Consider the following 12073-nt stretch of genomic DNA (forward strand, 5'->3'; position numbering starts at 1 on the left):
TGATCATACACAAAGTTTAACCTTTTAAATCGTAAGTCTATAAAGACATTTCTTTGATATTTTCCTTTGTAGCTGGATGAAATTCAACAGTCTATAACATTAGCCGGCTTGGTTTTTCCGTTAGTTCCCATGCAACCGTGCAAAATCATTTTCCTAAAATCCTGCTCAATTTATTTAAGTATTTTATCTAAATTTTATATGATTTTCTAAATTCGTCATGTGGTTAGTTAATATATTTTAATCAGTTTCTCTTTTAGTTGATCTGTATATCTATTACTTTCTGCTATTCTTTTTACGCTTTGATTTTATTAAACCAGCAGAAATATGTTCCAATACTATATTCAACCGAATTTTCTGATTATTTATAGAGAGGGATTTATACCTAATTTCCTTCCTCTTAAGATTTGACAGAACTTATTTAAAAACTTTAGATTCTAAATTCTGTTTTTAATCAAAATGAAGCTCAGGCTTAATACTGTGTTAACTAAAATTTTTGTTAATGATCCTTTTCACCAATACTAATAGTTTTATACTCCTGGGCATTTACTAAAATAATCTGCAACTACTATTAACTTAATGATGGTTGGTGTAAGTAAATGGCTCAACAATATGTACTAACGTAATTATAAAGTTTTTACCAGCCTTTTGCAGACTCTTAATCGTCTCTGTTTGGATTGATGCTGCGGCTCCTTTTTGCTCTCCAATTAATACAGGTCAGGTGGATAGCTTATAGGTCCTACGTCATAAGTCCTACCATGTATTCTATAAACATACATTACTTAACAACTACAGTCCATCTAATTTACATACCGTTGCACGTCATTATCATTGACAGAGATCGAAGTTGACATAGTTGCCAAAGTATAAAAAAATCCTGAATCCATTTGAAATCAAATAGGTCACATAATTATTGCAAAAGTGGATTATACAACAAAACAAATTAATATTTAATATAAATAAATAAGAACAAAACAAGAGTTAAAAAATAATCTTGTTAAAAACAATTTGAGCCGCGAGTTCGCATCGAGACAGCAAAGTGAATAGACGTATTTAATACGAGTTCCAAAGCTATCGAGTTTAAAAAAGTAAAACACATTAAGTATTTAGTTAATTAGTTTTCATTAAACAAAAACAGTGTTATAATCAAATCCATCTAAAATCAACGGTTTAATCTGCAAAAACCAGTAAGTAAACAAAGTTTGTTTACATATATTTAAGCATTTATTGTCAATCGAAAAACACACATCATTTTTCGAAATTTTGTTGAAATATCAAAACAAGTTCTTCAGGTGAACAGGACCGTACTCAGCCACAATTTAAATTATTAATGTGGCGTTTAAATAATGGATAACAAAAATCCAGGGGACCATGTCCCTAACCCTCCTCTGAACCTTCCCATATCTAGTACTTCAACTCAATACAATTCCCAATCATACGCATCAATTACAACAAAAAATCAAACATCATCCAAATTTCCCGATAAACAGCAAGCCATCTTATTTACTTCCATTGACGACGTAAAAATTGAAGATTATCTAATAGCCTTGGGCAGCACTGTAAATCCTAAAGATATTATTTTTGCCTCACGGATTTCTCAAAATAGAATATGCATTTACTTATCCTCAAAAGAACTAGTAGATAACTTCTTAAAAAATTATGGTTCAATTAAAGTCAACAACCAAATTCTCACTGCCCGCAAATTAATCACTCCAAGTGAAAGAATTGTTTTATCCAATGTATGCCCCAGCATACCACATTCTATTTTAGAAGCAGAGCTAATAAAGCTAGGTCTAAATCTATTATCGCCTATCAACTTTCTTAAAATAAACGCGTCTCGCCCAGAATTTAGTCATATTCTCAGTTTTCGCCGACAAACGTATATTACTCCTTTAGAAAACAATGCAATATTGCCAGCTTCTTTCATAATAAATTTCGACAATACATCATACAGAATTTTCTTAGCAACCGACAACCTTGAATGTTTTTCTTGTAAACAAGCAGGTCACTTAGCTGTAGTATGCCCACTTCTACAACATAACGAGCAAACTTCATTAGAGAATTTCGCCCAATGCACAGAAGCCGCCAACACTTTAGCGTCTAATGATGAATCTTGTCAAAACATAAGTGCATCTTCAGTTAATCAAAATGTCAATGTAAGTACCAAAGAACGAAATAAACAGAATACGGAACCAATGAAAACATCTGAAACGGTAGCCCAAGAAACTTCAACGATTTCCATTAAACGACAAATGTCAGAGTCTACACCACCGCTTGAAGACCTCCACAAACAACCTACATTTCAAAAACCCAAACCCAAGAAAATTAAACCGGAAAAATCCATTCACGATGAAATGCAACCATTACAACAAATGTTTGAAGACGATAAAAACAATTTTACACTGAACTATAACCAAACTTTAAATTTCTTTGAATCAGCCCCACACAACGCAGACATATTGGATCTTCTTAAAACCTATACAGACAATGTACCAGGTTTCCTTAAGGATCTGGACACTATGTACACTCAAAGCTCAAAAAAGCTGAAAACAAAAATCACAAACATTAAAAGAAAATTACAGCATCAACTCTCCAGAACATCTGCATCAATGGACAGCGAACTCTCATCCTCTCAAGAAAACTTAAGTACTTAACATTCAGATGTATCATACAATGGAATCTCAACGGGTACAACACCCGTTGCGAAATGTTACAAAAGTTAATTGCTCAACAAACACCATCAGTTATTTGCCTTCAAGAAACTCATTTCAAAGATTCTTACCATGCAAGGTTAAAGGGTTTTAAATGCTTTTATAAAAACAGGACCAATAGAGATAAAGCAAGTGGTGGAGTAGCAATCTATATCAACCAAATGTACGAAGCAGAACTAATACCTTTAAATACACCCTTAGAAGCTGTTGCAATCACAATTAATAGTCATATAAAGATCTCAATATGCAACATTTATATTCCACCGAGTGAAAATTTTTCAACTGCCGTAATTGAGGAACTACTTCAACAGATCCCATCTCCCCGTATACTCTTAGGAGATTTTAATAGTCATAGTCCCTACTGGGGATCCAAATTTCGATCATTAAAAGGAAAAGTACTAGAACAATTACTTGACAGTAACAATATAAACATCTTGAATACAGGGGAACCCACAAGATTTAATATACAAACAGGAGAATCCTCAGTTATCGACCTAAGCATGTGCGATCCGGTCCTACAAACATCTTTAAATTGGGAAGTCCATCCCTACTTATACGGGAGTGATCACTTTCCTATTCTTATAACCCGTCCTTTTAAAACCGCCTTAACTACTCCTCTCTCAAAATGGAAATTAGACCAGGCAAATTGGACACTTTTCTCAGACCAAATAGACCAAAAACTCCCATATCTCCCTGACCCTAGCACCTCAAATATATCTTCAACTTATCTAAAATTCTCTGAGTTAATATTAGAAGCAGGCCACAAAGCAGTCGGAAAAACCAAAACTCTAAAAACTCACACGCCAGTACCGTGGTGGAATACTAAATGTGACGAAGCCATCAAAAAATACAAGCGAGCTTTTAACAAATTCAGACGATGTCCTACTACACAAAATCAAATAAAATATAAAAAACTGAGAGCTGAATCTCGATATCAAATTAAGTAAACTAAAAAACAAAACTGGAAATCTTTCGTGGCATCCATCAACAACTCTACTCCCCTGTCTGCATTATGGAGGAAAATTCGTCAACTATCTGGAAAACAGCAAAACGCCCAAATTAGTTTCTTAATACATAATGATCAATTCATTACCTCAACACAAGAAATCACAGAAATTTTTGCAGACCTTTACGAACAAAATTCCAGCACTAACAACTACTCTCCAAATTTTCTTCAATTTAAATTTAGAAATGAAAAAAGGAGATAATGATCACGGAGAACACGGAAGATTACATGAACTCGCCAATTTTACTTGAAGAAATGCACGATGCATTGTTTGGCATAAAAAACTCTTCTCCGGGTCCAGATGATATACCAATAATTTTTCTCCAAAAACTAAGCACAAATGCTAGAATATACCTCCTTAATGTTTTGAACCAAATGTGGATTCAGCACTACTTTCCAAAGTCTTGGTCAGAATCATATATTATCCCAATCCCTAAACCCCAAAAACCGAAAACAGATCCCCAGTCCTATAGACCAATATCCCTAACCTCGTCAACCTGTAAGCTATTTGAAAAGATTATAAACCGTCGTCTTACATGGTTTCTGGAAGATAAAAAATTGCTTATCCCGGAGCAAAACGGCTTTCGTCAAAATAGATCAACGACGGATAACCTAGTTGATCTTGAATCCGAAGTTCACGAAGCACTCATTAACAAACAACACTGTCTAGCTATTTTCTGCGATATAACAAAAGCCTACGATTGCACATGGAGATATGGTATAGTAGAAAAGCTTCACTCCTGGGGTATTAATGGACAATTCCTAAAATTTATTCAAAATTTTTTTCAACTTAGAACATTTAAAGTACGATCAAATGGAACACTATCATCAAGTCGAATCCAGGAAAATGGAGTCCCCCAGGGATCGGTATTAAGTGTAACTTTATTTCTTGTTGCAATTAACGATATCTTGGAACAATGTCAACATCCAGTAAAAGCAAGACTATACGCAGACGATCTGGTTATCCTACTAAGAGGAACAAATTTAGAATCCACCCAAAGAATCCTACAAAGCGCATTAAATAATCTCCAGAAATGGTCTGACAAAACAGGACTCAGTTTCTCTAACGAAAAAACAAAATGCATGCTCTTCTCAAAAAAGCGAAAAGAGGATAATCCAATTTTAACATTGAATGGTAAAAATCTGGTCTTTGTAAAAGAAATAAAGTTCCTCGGTCTTACATTTGACAAAACATTGAATTGGAAAAGTCACATTAAAAATCTAAAAGGTACTTTCCAGCAAAACATTAATATTTTAAAGACACTGTCGAACATCAACTGGGGCAGCGATACGGCAACTCTTCTACGAATCTTTTCATCATTAGTTCGATCAAAAATTGACTACGGCTCAGTGGTATATAACTCAGCCAAAAAATCTGTTCTTAAAGAACTAGATGTAATCCAAAATACGGGACTGCGAGTCGCTTTGGGTGCCTTTCGAACAAGCCCCATACTAAGTATATGTAGTGAATCAGGGCAAACCCCTTTAGAATTTAGAAGAGATTTTTTAAGTTTGTCGTTTGCTTGTAAAGTTCTATCCTCTTTAGATAACCCAGTCTACCATAACGTTCACAGCAATCGTTTCAGCCACTACTTCTCATCTCATCCTCAATGTAATCCCCCTTTCTATGAACGAATTAACCGATTACTTCATAAATATAGCATACAATTCCCGTTAATATACCATCCTTCCGAAAACCCTCCTCCTCCATGGACTGTAAATAAACCACCAGTAATTACTGATCTATCAAAATTTAATAAACATGAATCCCCACCAGCCATATTAATAAACAACTTCAAAGATATTATGGATAGATTTAGCGACTACCGACAGATCTACACAGATGCATCAAAAACAACGGACGGAGTCGGCGCAGCCATTTTCTGTAATATTCATAATGCTAAATTTAAGTTGCATAACAACTGGACTATCTCGAACGCAGAACTATACGCAATCCTTGAAGCTCTAAAGTTCATTAACACAACGGACCAGAGAAATTATACAATCATTACTGACTCAATGAATGCTCTTTGTGACATCAAAAACATATACTCCAGCAATCCTATTCATAAAGACATTTACAAAGAACTTCAAAATGCTGCAAAGGAAAACAAACATGTGGTATTAATCTGGGTTCCATCTCATATTGGAATACATGGTAACGAGGTTGTGGACCGTCTAGCTCACGAAGCAGCGACAAGTGATGGTCAAGTGCAATTAAATAAAATAGTGCCAAGTGATCTTAAATTGTGCTTAAAAAACATAGTTAGTTGTGCGTGGCAAAACAAATGGTCGCAGTGTTCCGAAAAACTAAGGCAAATTAAAGACAATGTTTTACAAAAACAAGCCTTTGTGTTGCCGAGGAAAAAACAAGTCATCTTTTCTCGACTTCGAATTGGTCACACCCGTCATACACATCTTTACCGAATTACAAGAGACAATCCTCCATACTGCAACCAGTGTCAAACCAACAATACAGTTTTTTTTAACCAACCAAAACAACATATTTTAACCGAATGTCAAATTTTCCAGGAAACCAGAAGTAAACTCAACTTTCCCAGCGACATAGACGACCTTCTTAGAGACAATAATCATCTACACAATATTATAAAGTTTTTAACGGTTGTAGGCATAAAAGATATTTAAATTAATATCTAGACTGTACTTATATTACATATATCAATCTTCTTTAATGTTCTTTAATGTTAGTACGTAATTAATATTAACCTTTCTTTGTTACAATATGTATTTTCCATTGTTGTCGTCTATAACTCCAGTGGTTCGGACGACATTAAATAAATTAATAAAAAAAAAAAAAAAATTTGAGCCGCTTGTATGCGTCATATAAAGATGTAAAATGGAATATATAGATAATTATTTTATTTTATGCAAAATGTAAAATAAAAAGTGTCATCACCACAACTGTCAAATAAGTGTTACCAATTTATGCCAACATATCACCTTCGTTCGATTACAGTTACAGTGTGTTCCGAACAAATGTTCTTCATAAAAACGCTTTATAATGCATTTATACAAATTAAATGAAACATATTACTGTGTATTTCTTAGTTAACTCTAAGTTAACATTAATAGAAATATTTAAATATTATTTCTACGCGTTAATAATAAACTATATCTAGTGGCTGTGATGCCAGTGTACTCGGCAAAGTGATTCTAAAAAAGAACACACCTACCGCCTAAATATTTCGTGTTGGTATCATGTGACCTCATGGGCTATGACGCGGATGACGTGCAACGGTAAGTAAATTAGATGAAGTATACATTTGTATGCTAGTTGTTAAATAATCGTAGTTTGTATAATGCCTTGGGAATCATTTGCATTTTTAATATAGAAGCTGATCATGTTCAAATGATATCAAAAATAAAACACAACACAAGTCGTGCTTATTGTGTTTTATTTTTGATTTGGTTTGGTCTTTTACTTCTATTCTCTCTATTTTTGTTTTGATAATGTCTTTGTATCTACTCTTATTTCGGTATCAATGTTTGTTATTTATCTGTACTTGCATCACACTTACTTTTTTATAGTTTTTTTATTCTTAAACCAATAAAACCATTTCAGAGACGTATTCAGATACGTAAAAGAAACAAGCAGAGAAGATAAATCAAATAGTGAAAAAGCTGCAAACAATGCATAACAAACTAGATGAATTAGAAAACGTCGAAGTAAAGCTAAAGAAACATCTAAACATAAGAGAAATGTTGGTATATAAGAACAAGCAATTAAAAAACAAGGTAGAGCACAGAAAGAAAAGATTAATATAATAGAACCCGAATTTAATATACATGGGTTAAAGTAGGAGCAACAGGAATCAAATATCGGCCTATCAAATAGAATAACAGGGCTGATAAGATAATTAATACACCATTTGATAAGAAGGAAGACCTAGAGGAAGTACAAGATAGAGTAGTAAAAAAAGAAGTAGACCTATGCACATCAAACTGATAACAAAGAGAAGAAAGGGAATTTTAAACACAAATAAAAAATTACAAAATTTTGATCAAGGGATGTGGATACAGAAGGCATATACTAAAGAAATGCTAATCCAGAGGAAATAATTAGTGAAAAGGATGGAAATACGGCCTTTTTAAGATTCAATAAACTAATAATAAATGGCTCCCATATGAGCATCAGCTCATAAGTAAAGGACATAAGAGCAAGTGCACCAACCGATATGCGCCAGCAAGGAGCTCAGGCTCCAAAGAAACAGTTACCCAGAACAGTTAACTAGAGATAACCCAAGCATGAGGGACCAGATAGGGAAAGAGACAAAACCAGGACAAATACAAGCACTCACCATTGGCAAAAATACTTATCACAAGCAAAGGAAAACGACGAAGTAAAGATGCATTATAGAGGTAAAAGTAAAACTATATAACAATCGAAAGCAAAATTAAGTCAAAGTTGCCACATGGGCAATAACATGGCATCTAAAAGGTAGCCGTTTTAGAACAATATATTTTTTAGGATAATGAAAGGATTTACTTTAAGTTAATAATGTTAATACACACTCACAAAATCCAACCGTGCATGATGTTCCTTTGAAGATGCGATTTGCTCGCAGATTATTTCCTTCTTGATCCTCTACAAGCACTCCTAGACCAAGGTTTCTACCTCTTGACCAGGCTCTGGTGGCTGGTTTGACACTGAGATCTACCCATTGTGCTGTTTCTGATATGACTTTACTGTCAGATAGGCGTTTCTTAACTGAAATTAAATAACAATTAAATTATATTAAACTGCGTGTAATATTTCTTATTCTTTTTTTTAATAGTTTTTGGTTACATCTTACCTCTCCTCTTTTTTAAAGATTTTGTGTACCAATATATAGATACTCTTAACAATTTTTCATCCTCCGCAGAGTTAAAATTCTCAGAGTCTGGTTTATTATTTGTTTTTGTATTATTTTCAGGGAGTCTATATAATCTTAACGTCGCTGTTGCGATGTTTGAATTTTTAGATTCGGAGAAAATATCAAAATTAAAGTACAGATTCATAATATCGTCATCTTTCCATAGATCTTGGTCAGTATTTGGAGGGATTTCACCTAGAATCAAATTTTATAATTAATTTTATTTCTCGAGAAGATTAAAAATTTTTATGCATTTTTCAGAAATAATCAACATAATTACTATGTATTTAAATCGGAATAAGCCACAATTAAAGGTTAAAGTACGTTTATTGACGTTTCAATTTTCACTTCGGAAATCGTTCTCAAAATACAAACATTAGTAAATTAAACAAATTTTGTTTTTTTGTTACTTAGTGAAAAATTCTTCTAATAATTTAATTTTATCTGACTCATTTATATTGACAATTCAGACATATATTATACATTTTAAAGCAGACGACTTTAAAATGATGTTGCCAATATTGTTGAGTTGCGCTCCTGGGACGACTTTACTTATAAGATAGTTCATTCGATTACATGAAATCAACTTTAACTTGAGAATATCCATCACAAAAGATCATAGCGTGTAATTCGTCTTTAAAAAGACAAATACATACCAAGATGACAGTAACATCCTGTTAGTGATTCCATAGTAAATTATGAGGGAAAAACCAGGAAAAAACCTCATAATACTATCCCGACATGGTAAGTATTTGGTCGTGCATTTAGTTTACCTTCAATAAACACCAAATTCTGATTTTATATGTTTGTTATTTAAAAATTTTATAAAAACATAAATGATGTATGCTCTATATGTTACTGACTTACTAATACTGGTATTTTCCTTTTATTAACTTCCTCTTTCAATATCGGTAACCAGATCCTACTACATTCTGCCGAGGAATTTGCGACACAATTGGTCTCATTTAGCATAACTAGAGCCACTTCTTTGATTTTTCTCTTTTTACCATCCGTTTCTTTTAGGACTATATTTGAAGCATTCCATTGAACCCTATGTTGATTATCCCATGTGTGTTTACATATTTGAGATCTATCAAATTCTCTATTTTTAATGTGAGATTGGTGTTCACTTATTCTAACATTTAATGGCCTTAATATTGCTCTAAATAAAACTGATCGCATTCACAAGTTGAATGAACTATCTTATAAGTAAAGTCGTCCCAGGAGCGCAACTCAACAATATTGGCAATATCATTTTAAAGTCGTCTACTTTAAAATGTATAATGTATGTCTGAATTGTCAATTTAACCTTTAATTGTGGCTTATTCCCATTTAAATAGTAATTACTGTAAAATGCCACAAGAAAATGGCTTCAAAACAATATTAAGTAATCAGCATAACTCCTTAAGCTCTTTAAGCTTGCTTAGCTATAACCTTTATACATATAGTTTTAAAATATGGTACATAAAATATCAATATCAATATAAATCAATAAAATATCAATATTAAAATCAATATATCTAGTTTATGTTGACACATTTTGTTTATTTGGTGTTACTGGTCTTTATTTAATTGACAAAAAAATACGAGTAAATTGTGAAAAAACGTTTAGTTTAATATATTTGAGTAATAACTTAGGTGAATATTAGGGAAGGGAGATTATTGTTTTATTTCTAAAAGTAACGAACTTACATGATGGGTAAAAGCTGCGAATCTTTTCGGTGACTTGATCATTAGATGAGATGTTAGGTAAGTTCCAAAACTTGGGTAAATCTTTCGTAATATTCACTGATACGTTAGGTAATTCATCCTCGGGTTTCCTTCCTATGTATTTTAAAATCGTATCTTTAAGCTCTTGAATACGGTTCTCCCTTGATCTGAAAATGATAAAATTATTATTAAATTATAGGTAGTCGAAATTTATATTATAACCAATTAATATTTTAACTCATGTACAATAAATTAGTATTAATATTTTATAACGGATAATATAAATACTATTAATTCTTAAGTATTAACATTGTAATATTCTACATCTACTATGCTAATTAAAAAGATCAGTCTCGACACAGTAGCATTTTCGTTTCACCCATTTAGTTTTGATGTACGTCAGCCTCCATTTTCTGTCTCTTATGGGTCGAATCCAGATCGTTGAAGTTTGTGTGGGACAGTGCTTTTTGTATCCAATTCCAAAATAGGATAATAAATCTTTAACCTCTTTTAATAATTTAAAAGGAAATAATTAGCGAGTGAAGAAAGTAGTTTTGTTAAATTTTTCTAAATAAACATTTTTCGTTAATATACTAAGATCTGCTTTCATGACAAATAAGTTTTTAAATAATATAAGTTTTATGGATCAGCTAATTGTCATATTTTAGTTTTCTTTTAAAAAAAGTTAACCTTGATAATTAATTAATAATTCAGCAAAGTTTGATATTTCATTTCGACATATGACAGTCAGTATATCCTTTTCTGTCATTTGGTACATAACCATATTTTTAAAGTCTGTTTTGTAGGAAGGTTTAATTTAATGTTTGTTGATAAATTTAGATATTTTTATTTGTAATGGAAAGAAAAATAAATATGAAATGTTTCTGTTTAAACCAGGAGTAAAAATTATTCTTTTAAAAAGATTTTTAAAATTATTTTGGAAAAGAAAAACTTTCTTTCTAAGTTCCAAACAATTCTTTTAAATAAAGAAGACAGAAGAAGGTGAAGTCCTTCGAGTTATCATATTGAGTAGTTCAAAAGGAGAGTATAGTACGACTTATACTCCAGTCGTCAGAGATGAAAATGCCACTGAACCACTAAAAATTATACGAACAAGCTGAATTTTGCCTAGAATATTATTTTGGGATCCCAAAAAAGATGCAAAAATTTTTATCACTTTTACTTCCGGGCTTGCCCCTAAAACCCCCCCTACCAGGGGGATAAAGACGCAAAAAAATTAATTTACCAAGAATCTGTACGCCGTAGAAAACAATTTAGTTGAGATCATTTTAAACAAAAATGTTTATTAGCATTTTTTGTGTAGAATGAACCGTTCTCTCACAAACAACGCTTGAAGAGATCGGCGATTTTTAATGTCAGTTACACCCGCGAAATCAAAATTCAATAAAATTTGTATCAGCTCGACGGTAAAAATCTTTTGATTCAAGTGTCCTATCGACAAAAATCAAGACGAGTTTTAAAGGTGAAGAAGTCAGCTTTCGTATGAAATTTTTGAATTTTGCCGCAAATAAACTCAGATTTTTTAAAGGTGTTAAATAAATAAATGTGGCGCGATTTTTCCATTTTTTATGATTCTCATGAGTTCAATACAATATATCCCTATCATTTACTGACTACTAAGAAGTTTTGATTACTGGAGCCTAATCTTTACAACAACTTTTATTATTTTTAGATATCAACTAAATTGTCACAAAGCATCACCATGGATTTCGAAATAAATTTTCTACTTCCACAGCCATTAACAGTTTCTATGA

General features: G+C 32.3%; 1 protein-coding gene across 3 annotated transcripts in view; it reads right to left on the minus strand.

Moving 5' to 3' along the window:
- Positions 1–12073, minus strand: part of LOC140441349 (uncharacterized) — a 129898-nt gene that overhangs the window by 20386 nt on the left and 97439 nt on the right. For 2 of the 3 annotated variants that reach the window (XM_072532014.1, XM_072532013.1), the window contains 3 exons: positions 10281–10465; positions 8529–8783; positions 8252–8443 (listed from right to left, as the gene is read on the minus strand). In XM_072532014.1, coding sequence (XP_072388115.1) covers positions 8252–8443; positions 8529–8783; positions 10281–10465 — 632 coding nt within the window. The remainder of the gene's footprint in view (positions 1–8251; positions 8444–8528; positions 8784–10280; positions 10466–12073) is intronic. The other variant, XM_072532015.1, reaches the window with a different exon arrangement.

Source organism: Diabrotica undecimpunctata, chromosome 5, assembly GCF_040954645.1.
Source record: "Diabrotica undecimpunctata isolate CICGRU chromosome 5, icDiaUnde3, whole genome shotgun sequence".
Taxonomy (NCBI): Eukaryota; Metazoa; Arthropoda; class Insecta; order Coleoptera; family Chrysomelidae; genus Diabrotica; species Diabrotica undecimpunctata.